This window comes from Rhea pennata, chromosome 7, assembly GCF_028389875.1.
Source record: "Rhea pennata isolate bPtePen1 chromosome 7, bPtePen1.pri, whole genome shotgun sequence".
Taxonomy (NCBI): domain Eukaryota; kingdom Metazoa; phylum Chordata; class Aves; order Rheiformes; family Rheidae; genus Rhea; species Rhea pennata.
Genome location: NC_084669.1, coordinates 21,237,124 through 21,253,331, shown reverse-complemented (window position 1 = coordinate 21,253,331; position 16,208 = coordinate 21,237,124). Strand labels below are relative to the sequence as shown.

General features: G+C 41.0%; 1 protein-coding gene across 1 annotated transcript in view; it reads right to left on the bottom strand.

Annotated features, from left to right (window-relative positions):
- Window positions 1-16,208, bottom strand: part of MARCHF8 (membrane associated ring-CH-type finger 8) — a 102,718-nt gene that overhangs the window by 69,893 nt on the left and 16,617 nt on the right. The window contains exon 2 of the mRNA XM_062579569.1: window positions 8,608-8,786. Coding sequence (XP_062435553.1) covers window positions 8,608-8,703 — 96 coding nt within the window. The 5' untranslated portion in view covers window positions 8,704-8,786. The remainder of the gene's footprint in view (window positions 1-8,607; window positions 8,787-16,208) is intronic.

Sequence of the window (16,208 nt, the reverse complement as noted above, 5' to 3'; positions counted from 1 at the left end):
AAACTAGACCAGATTATGTGTTAATATGTGAAAGTGGTGGTTTGCAGATTCAAGTTAATGCAACAGCTGCAGGTCAGAATAATTAACTATAAGTTTCTGGTCTTGAGACACCAGAACAAGGAATTCGCTTGCAATATATGGATGAAATCAAAACAGAGAACACACAAATAGTCTGATTAGAAGCAAATAACAAAACCTGAAACTTCAGAAGTTTCTTCTCCGAAGCATCATTGCATAAAAAAAGCTCGCATAAAAAAAGCTCTACTGCTACACCAACTGCTGCTAGTTTTTGTAATGTTTACTGAATTTTTGAAAGAAAGGATTCTCTCCTCCTTCAAACCCTTTTCAGAAACCACTTCCTGCAGTTTGCCTTTCATAGTTCATCTCCACTTAGAAGCCATCTGCTTCTTTCCTCACACACACACACACTGTATACACTCCAAGATAAACACAATACCAAATCCAGCTACGTGATCTGACTTGCTTTGTAACAACTGCTCCAGCAGGAACAGCTCCCTCCTGTCCCCTCCTCACGTTTCCTGTTTCCTCTCTTCCCTCTTTGCTGTCGATTTTTCTGGGAAGCAACACGCTCTTGGGCTCAGCAGGCACAAACAGGCCTCGAGAGGACTAGCTTCTCATCCTGCACTCAACACACAAAACGGAAGAACGGTTGTATGGGGATTTAGGAAGGTCACAACCAGCCTTTTATAAATTTACCACTGTAGAGATTAAGCAACACCTCCCTTGCAGACCAACCCATTCCTGCTCGCTCCCTGTTTCGATTGAGCTCTGCAGCACAGCTCAGGTCCAGTTCAGCAGAGCTGGTTGCAGAAGTGGGATGCTTGCAAGGCTGTCATCTCAGAGGACACAGTAATAAATGCCTCTGCTTTTATCTGGAGACCTGGAGTCCTTTCCAAGGCCAGTCAGCAGTGCTAGTACCTTTTACAAACGGGACAAAGGAGATATAGGTACCTGAAAGAAGCTGCCCAACATCTCCTAGCAGGGCAGTAAGAGACATATAGTTGAAACCTCGGGTCCTCAACTGCCAGACCAGTGGTTTAACTACGCCTGACTGAAATCAGCATCTTCCTCCCCATTTCCAAGGTACCAGACAGAGAGGCTAGTGGTGCTCTCACCAAGACCCGCTGGGGAGAAGGAGGAACCCCTGCAGTGGGCATGGGGCAGGAACACTGGCACCTGCCCCAGTGGAGATGGAGGCAGTTATGAGCACCTCAGGACTCGCACCACAGACAGTGAGACAGTTACAGTAGTAAAGAAATATGTGGTGCCTCATCAGAGCATGTTCGCAGAGCACCAGACAAGAACTGCAGAGTGCTATGCCCAGCAAAGCTTTGATGTAAGCAACAGCTAAGCAATCACGACAAGTACAAGAATGACTCTTTCCTGATAATCAAAAGCAGAGATCGTAAGCTGAGTGGTTTTGAAATATGTACAAATGCACCTACAGAGAAAAGAAAGGCATTTGGTGCAAAGCAGTTGCTCAAGCAATTTTCCTATTTAGTCCTTCTCACTAATCTGTTTACCTGTTAAACCAAATCCAAGTGGGAGAACATCATGCACAATGCTCATACACAAACACATACTAAAATACCAGAAGTCAGTCTATTTTAGCATAAGAAATTGGCTGTGGAAATACGAGACTCAGCACAACGGTATCACTGCAGAGAAACAGTGCAGAAGGCTGTTACAACCACCTCAGTCACCTGGTGTATCCTCAAACTAGGAGGTGTAGGAAGGACTCCTACTTGTTCACTGACTGCAAAAAAGTGTTTTCACTATGACTCCACAGGTGTATTTCTATCATATCTTCTGTTAGAAAAACTGTCTAACTGGTACTTTTTAAAAGTGGGAAGTGTAACATCAATATTTTCTGATAAACACTTTATGATCCACTAGTAAAACATGCTATTTAAAAGCAAAATTTTGCATTGCTAGTGAAGGGTTTTGCATTTCCTACTTTGAAGGTTAGGCTGTAAGAAGTACAGTGGCAGAACAAGAAGAGATCCTTTCTGCATCCCACTGAAGGGTTAAAGGACAAAAATTCTTCTATAGTTAACCAGTTTCTATCCAAGAGGAATTTAATAAAGAAAAAATGCCAGATGCAATGTTAATATATTACATAGCTACATGTAAAAACACACAAATCTTGGTATAAAGATAATGAGGTAAAATTCTCAAAGGATTCACAGGCTGGTTGCTTAATGAGTGATTTGGTTCAATGGAGAAATAAACCAAACGCACACAGAGCCGTACAACTTTCTAGCTTGAACATTTGGATCAAGTTCAGCCAGTCACAGCCCACCTACACAGCTCAAAGTTCAAAAAATGAACGCAAAAGAACACCAAAGGTCACAGCACGGTTCTGTACCCAATGTAAAAGTTCTTATAAATTTTCATGCTGGATTCAACTTATGCACTTTAATGTTGCAAAGTTGATCTTTTTTGCATTTATATTTGCAATTGTAAGAATTCTTACAAACACATCTATTGCTTTTCTCTAAAGTAAAGCCTCCTTTTCCAGTAAAGCATAGCAGAAATAAAACAAACTACATTGTTTGAAGTGAATTAACAAGTGCCATGATGCACCTTCAGTTGTAAAATTAAAGAGATCTTTAAGAAGGTAGAAGACATTTAGTAAGATGTAGCGTGATGTTCTTGTTTCATCACAATTTCATCCAAAAGAATTGGGTGCTGCTTTGTTTATAGCCTAGGTGGTTGTATAGCATCCCTAAAACTCAAAGTCATAATACCTCCAAAAACAGCAGTGTTGAGAAGCACTGTTTGAGATTGCCATAAAATCCCCAGACAAGCAGAATAAATAAGTTTAAATTTGACTATGACACATCTCTGCTTTTGTGATAAATGCCATGCAATCTTTGAGGCCAGTCTAGTATTTGTTCTGAAGTCCAGGCCATTGAGAAGAAAAGGTGCTGCACATCCAGTAACCAATACAATTTGGACTAGTACCTCATGACTTCTGATAATTCCCATTTCCAGTCTTGTTCAATTTATTCATCAATGACTTGGATGAGGGGACAGAGTGCCACCTCAGCAAGTTTGCTGATGATACCAAACTGGGAGGAGTGGATGATACACCAGATGGCCATGCTGCAGAGGGATCTCGACAGGCTAGAGAATTGGGCGGAAAAGAACCTCATGAAGTTCAACAAAGGCAAGTGCAGGGTTCTGCACCTAGGGAGGAATAACCCCCTGCAGCAGTACAGGCTGGAGCTTGACCTGCAGGAAGACAGCTCTGCAGAGAAGGATGTGGGAGTTTTGGGGAACGACAAGTTGACCACGAGTCAGCAATGTGCTCTTTTGGCCAATGGCATCCTGGGGTGCCTTAGGAAGACTGTTGCCAGCAGGTGGAAGGAGGTGATCCTCCCCCTTTAGCTCAGTTGGTTAGAGCGTGGTGCTGCTAATGCCAAGGTTGCGGGTTCAGTCCCCGTAAGGGCTACGCTGAGAATTGGACTAGATGACCTCCAGAGGTCCCTTCCAACCTTACCATTCCATGATTCTCTACTCAGTCTTGGTGAGGCCACATTTGGAGTACTGCATCCAATTCTGGGCTCACCGGTACAAGAGAGATATGAAACTACTGGATAGAGTCCAGTGCAGGGCTTTGAAGATGATTAGGAGACTAGATCATTTCTCTTTTGAGGAAAGGTTGAAAAAGCCAGAGAAGAGAAGACACGGGTGATCTTATCAATGTATACAAATATCTTAAGGGAGGGTGTCAAGAGGATAAGGCCAGACTCTCTTCAGTGGTGCCAAGCGACAAGAGGCAATGGGAACAGACTGAAACACAGGAAGTTCCCTCTGAATATGAGGAAAACCTTCTTTACTGCGAGAGTGCCAGAGCACTGGAACAGGTTGCCCAGAGAGGTTGTGGAGTCTCCTACTCTGGAGATATTCAAAACTTGCCTGGATGCGATCCTGCGCAATATGCTCTTGGTGACCCTGCTTGAGCAGGGGGGTTGGACTAGACGATCTCCAGAGGTCCCTTCCAACCTCAACCGTTCTGTGATTCTGCAATTTAAACACTGATCCTGTCTATTCCTGATCTGCTTATGAGATCTGTGGAGATCATAGCACAGGAGGCGACAGCTGTGAAGTTACTTGCACATTTTTAGAAGAGCAGTGTAATAACTTTTGCTTGGAGAGCTTCATTTATTATAGTAACTTTTAATAGGAAGTGGTGGCACACATCAGTCTGCTTCATCAAAACCCCCAAAGAAGCAATACTCCATCACAAAAAGCCTGTCAGCATCTATTCCTTATTTCCAAGCCAAACCCAGAGAGTTGTAAGCTTTTGGGTATGTTAGGAAACATCACTGCCAGCACAATGTGTTATCCCCACCAAAGAGTGGTGGGGTTTGTAGCACCTCCCAAACAATACCATGACTCTCTTAAGTCATGAAGGTAAGCATGAAGCTATTCCCAGTGAAGGATTGGTAAGAAGCTAACAACAGTTATTAATAGCCCTTAAAGCTAACAGTTCATCTGAGTTAAATGCAAGAGCGGTAATCCCTTTATGACCCTCTCCATTTTTATTGTGAAAAATGGACCAAGTTTCACAAAAACTGTTGTTAACGAAAGTTTTCAATTAATTTAAATCTTAAAAATTACATTAATCTGAATCAAAACCTACTAGACTCCACTATAAACTATCAATACATAGTAATACAGATCAGCGACTTAAAACAAAAATGGTAGGCTTAGCCTTTTATTACCTCTCAAATTCAGTGAGATTTTTGCCACAAACTCCATACACCTTGAATCTATATGTTAATCCACCATGAGACACGCCCAGGGACTATACATTTTTGAGTTTGAAAAACTGTCTTGTAATAATAATGGTAATAAGGATTTCTTGTTGTTCTTCACCAGCAGTCCCAAATCATTAGCACAGAAAACTCAACCTTGTAGCAAGGAAAACTATTACTTAAAAATAAGTCAAGCCCTGCCCTGAAATAACAAAGCTATATCTTGATCAGAACCATGAAAGATAAGAAGTAGTAAGAGATTCTGTTCAGCTTGAAAAATTTTCCTCTGCACCTCTACTACAAATGCGGATATTTCAACACATCCATAATTACAAAAGATAGGAGAGCAGGATATAAAGCACCTTCCTTCTGGGGATAAGCCAAACACTATTTTTTCACGGGCTGGTGAAGTTCTCTTCCTAAGCATGCTGGTACTTCATTTTCTGCTGTGGTGCTTCTTGAGCCTTTCCTCTAAAGAACTTAAGATGCAGGAGCAGATAAGGCTGGTGGTCTAGTTTGCAATAGCAAGTTCCCAAAGGAAAAGAAAACAAAGTATGAACTAAAGCAAGCCAACCTTTGATCTGCTTGCTGACACTCTACTTTTATTCACCTTGGCTTCAGTCAGAGCTGGGCAATAAACAAGAGACACATGCATAGAGTCTGCTCAATCCACAACACACATACACCTGACAACGCACGTGCTGTAAGACCACGGCCTGGCATGTTATGTAAACCTACATATTTATCTTTGAAATAATATTATTGGTTTTGGTTGTGGTTTGGGTTTTGTCTGATTTTGTTCAGATTGGCAAGTGGCTTTGCGCAACACAAAACTTTAAGAGCGCAGTGCTCCCTTTTTTGAGGTGCCTACTGTTACTCCTACATAGAAAAGGTGGAGTATTAAATGCTACAGAAATTGAGGCATTTGAACCAAACTCTGTGAAAGCTCCACTCCACAGAGAAATAACTAAAATATATTGTGGAAAGAACACAACATATTCTTCCCTTTCTTCCTCAGGTCAAGCAAGTAAGTAGTTATCGGACACAGATAGCCAATCTCTTGAAGCACAGGACGTGCACGACATGGTAGTTCGGATATCGTCTAACTGGACATACGAAACCCAAGGAGGGGAAGTTTGGCCTTAGTTTAGCTGTGGCAAAATGTAAATTCGGTAATCATGGCTATTTGGTTACCATCACAAACACATCAAGCTAAGCCCATAAAAGAACACTGAAGTACAAATGCCTCTTTCTCAGTTTTACATGATGTCCTTCTCTTCTACAACAGATGTTACCCAGGGCACAAGAATCATCTACAACTGCTCGACAGATTTGCTCAATAGAAGATCATACTCACTCCACACACTACTTTTTATCTTACATTGGTTTCTACCTCAAAAAGAACATGGGTATTTTGAAATGATTAAAAAATGGCAGCTAGAGTCTAAAATTTCTCTCCTTTGCATCCTCTCCCTCCTTTATAATTTAAACATCAGCAAAACTTACAATCATGGCTAGCAAGTCCTGATTGTACACAAGAGTCAACAGGGAATCCAACTGTCGAGTAGCCTTGAATGTCCTGATTGATACAATACGAAAAAGTAGCTGGATTGGTCAAAGACAGCACATTAACAACAGCTTGATTGCCTTCCAGCTCATTCATTAGATTCAGCATTAAAGGTTAACACCAGAGGCAACACAGTTTGCAGGAGGGTGGAAGAGCACACAAGGGGATAGACCATGGCCCCAAAGGCACGTGAGCAGCCGCAGTGTCAGTACAGCTGCATACCAAGGACTGGGGCAGCTCACCTCATCTTCCAACCATGGTTTTGGCAGAATACAGGAGACTTGGGGGACGGATGAATATGCTGGGAGATATGAAGGGCAGGAATTTGGGAAATGTAAAATATTTCCAGGATAGTCTAATTTATTGCTTGCATAGTCCCAGGCCCCATTATTTTCTCTGAAATATTTCACAGAAGCCATATTTAAAGAAACATTTTTTTCTAGTCCCAGTGGAGGGGAAAACAGTAATCAACATTCAGACTAGTTATCACTAAAAAACATAGGGGTCATTTTCTAATATTGAAATTTCAGCATAAATCTTTTCTTCCTTTCTGACAGTTTAGAAACAGACTAGGGACTCTCACTCTGTGGTTGACTGAATGACAGAACAGTTACCACAAATAGTTTTAATCTGATCAGATTCCTAATTCACAACACACACACACAGACACATGCGAGGGTTGGGGGTCTGTTTCATTCCTGCCAGCCGTGTCCCCACTTGGCTGGAGGTGCTGGCATTGCTACCTAGAATGGACAGCTTTGAGAGGGGACGGGGCTGAAAAGAAGAAACAAAAAAAGCCCTCTGAGGGACCTGCCGAACACATTCAGAGACAAAAATAAAAGAAATACATGTGACAGACAGGAATCAAAAGATTCCTGTGAACTCTTCAGACAAGATGTTTCAGTGATTTAAAGCAGCTCGACTGTAAACACAGCTTCTTGCCTAGTCCTTGCAACCAAAGCAGAGCCGTGCAAGCCAAGTTGGATTCAGAAGCCCAAGTATTTACTGGCTTAAGAAGCTAAAAGGCTAAGTCCATTTTAAGTTGTTACTAGGGACAGGAAAAAACAGACCATGAGACAATTATTTCTTATTGAGTCACCAGTGGCTTTCATGGGTGCAATTTGTAGAGCTTACAGGTGAAAATGGCAGCCAGGACAGATGATCTTAACACAGCAGAAGCAACTTCCTTTATCCTATCCCAAAATAAGTCTTACTGAACTCTTTTCTGTAACATAACAGTGCAACATAACAGCGCCTTTCTAGTTCCTTATACTTAAGCTATGCCCCATTTGTAACCAGTATCATTCTAGATCTCCTCAGAATCTAACCACTACTAAATGTTTCTCACTAGTCCAAAAAATAACCCTGATCTCTGCAGTTGTTCCATAATGTTAATGTACTCTTGACCTGTTTTCATGTCAGAATAAGCCTAAAAAAACATACAGAGGTTGCTGTGGAACTGACAGGTCATCTAAAATTCAATGCACACGAAAGCATAACGTATACTAAAAACTTTAGTTTGATCAGAGACACAGTTCAGGGACTAAACAAGGTTATCACATGTGAAGTCCAGACACAATATATTATTAAAAAAATCGTTAAGTAGGCCCTTAGATTCTATTAGACTTAGAATCTTTAAATACTGCAGATATTTTTGCATTGTTTCTCATTAATACAATCACAAGAACTCAAGATGATTCCATTCACACATATCATCCTAAGCTAAAAATACAATCACAGTCTCCAAGAAACAGAACAGTAAACATATGCGTAGGTATATATCTCCCTCCTTGTGATACTCCAGTATCCTCAACATGGCTAACAGATGCTGTTGAGAGCAAAGGAAATCAAGATGCCTGGCTGCATATAGGAGTTCACACCCCATACTGTTTTCCTCTTAAAACAACAGAAAAAAGTTAAAAAAAAAAAAATCCCACCTGTTACGGGTTCCACAACAATAGTTCAAAGACCCACCATACAAAATCCCCATCCACCTTGAACTCTTATGCAAAATGAGAGGTTGTAGTTTGTATTTTGCTGAAGTTACTCCACAATAATTTCTAGTATTTCACAGCCAGTTGCTTTAAAATGCAAACATGAGAATAAAGAGACAAGAGGGTAACATTCATTTTCACTAAAAGCAGCAATCATGCAAGCAGTGAGGGCTTTGGATCAGAATTAGACCTCACTTGATAACCCCACCATTTTAGATTCAGTTAACTTTCTGTGAATACCTAATATATCCACTAATACCTGTTCCTCTTTTTCTTTGGTCTTGCTCCTGGAGATTCTGGAAGAGGTAACATCCTGAGCTGGAATGACAGAGATCTGATGCAGTGGCATGTTCATCACACCGCCTTGTTTGGTCCTATCACTTATAGGAAGGAGGCTTGAAGGCAGCGTTCATTCGGTGCCATTGTCAGTCCTTACATCTAAAAAGTAAAAATATTAGATGATGTTAAGTAGCTTGAAATGCAATTGTTCCTAAACTGAAGTTAAGCTACCTATTGGACTGAGGCGGATGTCTTATTTTCTCCACAGTTTCTGAACAGAAGAGTTTTTGGTGCACTGACTGGATGAGGAATGAGACGGGCTTTCAAGAGCTAGAACCAGACAGGTCAGAGCACAGTCTATAGGGGAAAACAGAAAGAAAAAAAAAGAAAAAGGAAAAAAAAAAAAAGAATCATCTGCCAGTTCTGGAAGTGGCCCAACAGAAGAGCCAGAGGGTAGGGGCCCCATTTGAGCCAGCATGGATGGGGAGGGAGTGCAACTGCAGCTCTCCCAGCTGTGCGGGAGAGCAGCTGCTGGAAATGTGGGCAGCAGAGCTTGCTGGAGGTGGTTTCTTCAACCACCAAATCCACTGTGCTGGACTGAATTGCCCCAGGCATAGTACTGGATTAGATGTTATGGCTTTGCCTAAAAAACAGTCAGGGGTCCATGTTTGGCTCCTGACTACAGGACAGTAATCATCCGATGGAGGCACTGCAGTGTGCGCGATGTATAGCGTCTTCCACAGGCACATGGGAGGAAATGCCCCTGTTCATATAGAAGCTAAATCTGGCAGTGCAATTATCAGCTTAACACAGCATCACAAAATGGGAAATGTTACATAGCCTTAGTAACAGCAGCGATACCAGTTTATAGGAATACTGCTTCTATTTACGCTCAGGCAGAGAGGTTGGGGAAAAAAAAAAAAAAAAAAAAAACACTTAGGTTGCTTCTACGTAAAGAAAACAACTCCAAAAGTTGTAAGAGAACCATTGCCACCAATCGTATGCTGGAATAAGAACCAATGGCTTCTGCCTGCTATTAGCAAACAAAGTGTTTCATCATCCACTGCCATCAGGAACACTAAAAAAGGAGACCAAACAACTGAACTAGCCACACACCAAAACAAAACGTACTTTTCTCCTGTACTAGAAGCAAGTACTTCAAGACAGGGAGGCAGCACGACTGCATCAGGAGGAAAGAACGGAAGTTTGCATTGCCACATCTTCATTACACATATCTTACACGTGTATTTTATCTGTAAGGAAAATGGATTTTGTTCACAAAAATCACTGAACAGTTGGGGTTGGAAGGGACCTTCGGAGGTCCAATTCCCTGCTCAAGCAGGGTCACCTAGAATAGGTTGCACAGGACGATGTCCACTTGAGTTTTGAGTATCTCCAAGGATGGAGAAATCTCAACCTCTGTGGGCAACTTGTTCCAGTGTGCAACTACCCTAATAGTGAAAAGGTGTTTTCTTCTGTCCAGATGCTATTTTCTGTGTTTCAATTTGTGCCTATTGCCTCTCATCCTATAAAATTTTTATAGGCCTCTCATCCTATAAAATTTGCTTCTAGGTTATAAATTAGCCTTCATATTGGGTTAATAACAGTAAAAATTCCAAAAAGCTATTTTTAAATGGAAACCATGAAAATAGCTTTGAAAGAACTGGAAAAGTGTAAGAGGGGAAGAAACTGAAACTCTGTTAATAAAGAAAAAGCTTAGTTTTCTTTATTCCAGGGAAATCTTTTTTTGTTCCCTCACAAAAACACTGGTCTCCAAAGCGAAAATCTTACTATACAGATGTAAATCAATCAAAAAATCAAAGCAAATAAAGGAATCAAGGGAAAAAAAATCACTAGGCAGATGCCAGTCAGCTCTATCAAATACTTCTTCTATATTTTAAATGAAAAAATTTATGAAATTTTAAAAATTCTTGTGTAAGAAATCGACTTTGTAACGCTTCTGGGAATCTATATAAAGATGTACCAACTCTCAACAGGAAGAGGCATCCTGTGAGCTGTTCATTTCTTAAGAACACCAGAGAATATTATAATCAAAATCCCTTGCTAGGAATCAGAAATCCACTAGACTACAAACACCTTATCCTTCTTTTACTAATTCAACTTTACACAAGGAAGCATTAAAGATAAAAAAGACAGCAATAGACATAAATTAGCCAAAATTGGCAACACTAATCTGAAAGGCAGGCATAATTAGCCATACCTTTTATTAGATTAGCAAAGTTGCATTAAATCATAAGCTTTATGAAACATGTAGGATCATGGAGTGTTTAGTTGAAACCTAACCTGTCACAAACTAGACATAATCAATTGTGTTTAAAGAAAGGTTTAGAGAAGAATTAACACAGCAGGAACTATGTTAAATAGGGCAATAGCTGCACTACTCTTTCCTTTCCATAAAATAGCAACTTCTTTTTCTCTCTTCCGTTTTCTCCTCCTCCTTTTTTTAATCTGTGAATCTGTGATGGCAGAAGATGGAGACCAGACAGGTGCCCTGCCTATTATGCTGCTTAACCATTTGGAAGAGGTGTAATCCCAACACTTAGAGTGCACTCACATAACATATATTGCATAAACATTTTATTGAATATAATATTTGACTACGAATTGGAAAATTTAAAGATAGGCCAAGCTTCCCAGGTTTTTTGATTCTATGAAAGATGTTGACCTGGTTCTATTTCCATTAGAATGGAAATGGAAATAGCTTCCACAGGAGCGCTACAGGAGCACTAAAATAAACACTGGGTACAACCTTTCAGCTGCTTTGCCTTAACTAGAGAGAAAACAACAACAACATATTCCAAAGGACTTTATACATGTAATTACAGTTCAGTGTCCTCTTTTTGCAGAGGGAAAAAGAGTTACTGCAGGTTATACAGTAAGTTGTTGGCAAAAACAAAAATAAAGGCAAAGCCTGCTGCCTCCCAGTTACACGCTTCATTTGCTGGCTGGAATGCTCAGCCAAATTCAAAATTCAGGATTTAGGCCATATTACTTGAATAGATGCTAAGACAGTACATCATAAAGCATATATGACAGCTATGAAGGCAATAGCTCCATAACTTGTTTTAAATATAACCCATTTTAATATATAAAACACCTTCTACATGCATGAATAAGCAGTAACAAGGACACTTCCTTATCGGAGGACAGAGGGAAGTATGGGATTTACCAGCAATAGTTAATCTCAGCTCTAGTACAAAGAGAACACACTGAACTTCCCGTCCTCTGCACACCAGTTTAGCTTCATCCTTGAAAGCAGTCAAGCCCTGAGTGCCGGAGGAGAGAGGCACTCGGGCCAAGGCAGGAATATCAAATTGCAATAAACAAAGGCGCAGTAGAAGGTGTTTCCCCAAGAAAACAGAAGGAAATGAAATACAGGGAGCATTAAGTTCCAATGAAAATCAGCTAGGCAACGTGTTCAGTGCTACTGCCACTGATGGCTGAGCCAAGGCGGGTGCAGGGCATGGAGAACGGACATAGTTTTGCATCATCCTCAGAAAAGGTTCTCAGACCTGCAGGCTAGGACATCTTATTACCTAACTGGGAAACAGGAAAACTAGAAAACACAGTTACCACCCTCCCCCAGGTTATAATAAACAAATCAAACCAGTTTTTCTACAAGCACTTCAAGGATGGCGTGCATTAGAATTCCTTGAAAGAGCTCAGCCAGCAGATACAATCCAATTAGGAATTCACAGATGATGTAAAACAGCCCTTCTTTGGTAAAGAAGCCTGGTAGACACACTGAAAAAAGCCTGCCTTTGTTCAAGGGCAGCTGGAAAATGCTCTAAACTTAACACAGATACCATACTAGTGTCTCAAATCTGGAAACCTATAACAACGCATGCACTTAAGACTTGTTAGTGTCACCTGAAAACACCTTAGCTCCAACAGCACTAATTAAACTGTAAAGTTACATGAGTCAACTGACCATCTGTAGTACCAAATGCAAACACGCAAGGATGCCAGAAATGCAGGAAACAAAACATATTTAGATAAGCTCCATGGGACTTGTTCCACACCTAAATTAACATAGGATCCCGTTTTGGGTGTGAGAATTTTGGCACCTGAGAACTGGGATCCAAGGCTCAAGCACACTGAATTGGGGACCAAGCCAAAAAGATATGCAAGTAGGAAATGCTGATGCAAGGGGACTGCTCCTAGATCCTCATTCAGTTCAGGATTCGCAGCAGTAATCCTACTCCACAATTAGATAAGTAGGTCCTCTCTTACAAAAAAGTGAACAATCCTCATTGCTACAGTAACTCTATGCAACAGCTCAGTGCATTCTCTGAGGATGGCTCAACTTCCTTCTCACCTGTCACAGAACAATGGAAAGGTTGAGGTTGGAAGGGACCTCTGGAGATCATCTAGTCCAACCCACCTGCCCAAGTAGGCTCACCTAGAGCATATTGCACAGGATCGCATCCTGCCAGGTTTTGAATATCTCCAGAGAAGGAGACTTCACAACCTCTCTGGGCAACCTGTTCCAGCGCTCTGACACTCTCACAGTGAAGGCATTTTTCCTCATATTCAAAGGGAACTTCCTGTGTTTTAGTTTGTGCCCACTGCCTCTTGTCCTTGTGGGGATTTTAGTTCATCAACCCACATGCAGAAGAGGTCCCATGGCCACTAGTGTAGACACTATTCTGCTCATGGAAAAAGGACTTTACAGCTCCATTTTTCCTGGAAAGGTGAATGTAATCATAGCATGGGAGAAGAGGGAGAGTGGAACATGCATGAGCCAGGTCTCTCAGGCACAGCAGTCATTTGCCTAAAGAGGCTGAGGGATCTTGTTCTTCCCCTGTTCTTTGGCATTTCCTTAGGTATTTTCTCCAGTAACTGGTGTGTAAAGTCCCCTAAGGAGTCTGTGTGCTCTTAAGTTAGACAGAAGTTGAGCAGGAGTTTTGACAACTTGATGCTTTGGGCTGGGGAACAGCTCTAGGAAGACACGGGTGCTAAGTTCTTCAAGCCATAGAGATTTCATTTTACCTTAAGAATCATTTAATTTGGGCAGCCAGCAAACAATAATAAAACTAAGTGTGTTTTCACAGCTTGCCCCTTTAGAGACTTCTCTATTGATGCTGCCAGCAGTCATTAAGCTGTAAGTATTAGGCTACTGCTCTTACCAAAGGAGGTTTCCTGAAAACCTGGCTGATAGGACAGACAGCCTGAAGCTCTACTATTCCCACTATCTGTAGCTACACTAATTCCTGCAAAATGGATTCCAGCAAGACCGCTAATTGTGGAGAACCTTCAGAAACCATTTCAACAGGCAAAAAAGGACAAAATCTTGGCCTCAGAGTCCATAAAGAATCCTCAATAGAGATGAGATTTCATCCAGGTAGTCCAGTTTTGCTCTTAGCTGGGCAGAAAACAAAGTAACTAAAAATGCCAGCAGGCAGGTGGAGCCACACCAGTGGTAATGCTCTGATCCTCATTACACTGCTGGAATCATGCAGCCGCAGGAACAATAACATTCAGGGGAAATGAGAAAAACGGTCTTTGCAGGTACTTTAGAGGCAGAAGGGAAGGAAAAGCATACATGCAACTTGGGCCTGGTGGCCAGGGCATCCTCTTGAGCAGTGTGTCTTCTGACCGTAACAGACAATCACATTCCCTTGGTCATCAGCATTAAGTACATGAAAGTGGACAACCCACAACAACAGGTTACCTCACTATAGCAAAAGTAGCTGGGAGATCCTTTGAAACTCCACTTCCATTCTAATGGCACAGTATCTACCCCATCAGGACCTCAGTTTCCCGCTGAGGAAGTAAGAACGTATCAGCCATGAGGTAAGTCTAACAGTCTATAAGTTGCTGCACTGTTACTGTGAAGAGTGCCACTGGAAGAACATATGTGGAGGCAGATACTCTGCCTTCCCTCACCTGCCCCCCATTGCAGCCTTTCTGCCTGCTACATATTCCAAAATAAATCTTTGGCGCCAAAGATTCCCAGGCAGATTGTGGCAAGTTTGGAGGTAAATATAAATCACAGCTTCCTGTCTACAGTTCGTTTACTAGTGGAATCTGAGAACATGGGGTATGAACTGAGCAGTTTATTAGGTCATTTAGACTTTTGAAAGTCCACCTTACTGCATGGCATGTGCTGGATAACTTCACAGCTTCTTGCTGTAGTGGCACTCGCTGCAGATGTACTCAGGTTTTCCCAAGAGAAGAGCATCCTGTTGATATATGTAGGTGTGTACACATGCTTTACATTACTCACAGAAGAAGAAGAAAAAAAGTCAAAATGTTTCATTCCTGTTTTCCTATTTAAAGTCCAATAAGCACCTTGGACAGTAAAGGAATTTCCTTTTATGTGCTGGAAAGATAAAAATCCTGTAATGTGTGGTAAAAACAAGACAATAATTTCTAACAAAATGGGACTGAAAGAAATTTCTCCCATGCACTTTCCTAACTGTGCTTCCAAGGTTTTCTGTACTTTTCAATCCCCTGGTCTCATTTATGAAAGTGTCTGACAATCCTTTGGGGTGAGGGGGAGCTTAAAACAAAGTAATCACTTCTGTGTAGATAATCAAGACATTCCAGCACTGTTCAATCACATGAAAAATACAGCCACAAAATTGATTTGAATATTGTCCATTTCTTGGAATAAGAAGTCAGCATAAATCATGGCAGGTATAATTTAACTTCAGTGAAACATCCAAGTTGTTGTTTGTAACAGAGATAAGATAAAAATTATCTATGGGATTTAGTTTATTTTGTGGCTACCCCTATAACTTAATGCTTTTCAATCTTTTCAGTTTACAGACATAGACTTTTAGACAGAGCTGCAGACCCTTGTACAGTGAGCATAAGCCGAAAGAACAGATTTGATTTCTTAAACAGCTTTTATGGCTTAGATGCAGACTGTGGACTTCTGGGGGTGCACAAGCTGGAGGTTGAAAAGTGCTGCCGTAAGACATGACAAAACATTGCTGTGAACTCTCATCTTCTGAAACTTCCCCTTCTATGCAATGTGAAACCTGGCCAAACCAAACAGAAATGAAAACCCTCCAAAGAAACCTCAGACCACTGCAGGTTGGTGTAACAGACTGATCAGCTGGCATACTCTAAGCGAGACTTGAAACCATCCATTAACACAACTTTGGGATCTGTTTTTCTGCTGGAGGTCTAGATGTGACACCTCAAAACCCCATGAGCATAAAATCTCTCTCTTTCCTTTTTTTTTTTTTTTTTTTTGTTTTTGTTTTTTTTGTTTTTTTTTGTTTTGAAAGTGCCAGAAGCACTCACCCTTAGGAAATTTCTGCATGAATAGTTACTTTGCTTACTGACCCTGCCTTTTCAACTGGAGGTAGCTTATGCATACTTTTCATATGCTATGTATTTCAAATTTGCAAATATTTCCAACACTATTAGTTGGCACTAGTTTGAAGCTTTTATTTAGGTTATTTTGAGCTTGTCAGAACTCCTCCCTGACTAATGTAGCTTACATAATCCTTTTCTAGAGATAACAGATGTGCATTTTCAAAAAGAGGATCCTGCATCTGTGCTTCATTTCGTTTTACTATAGCTTAATCAGTACTTTGTTAACAG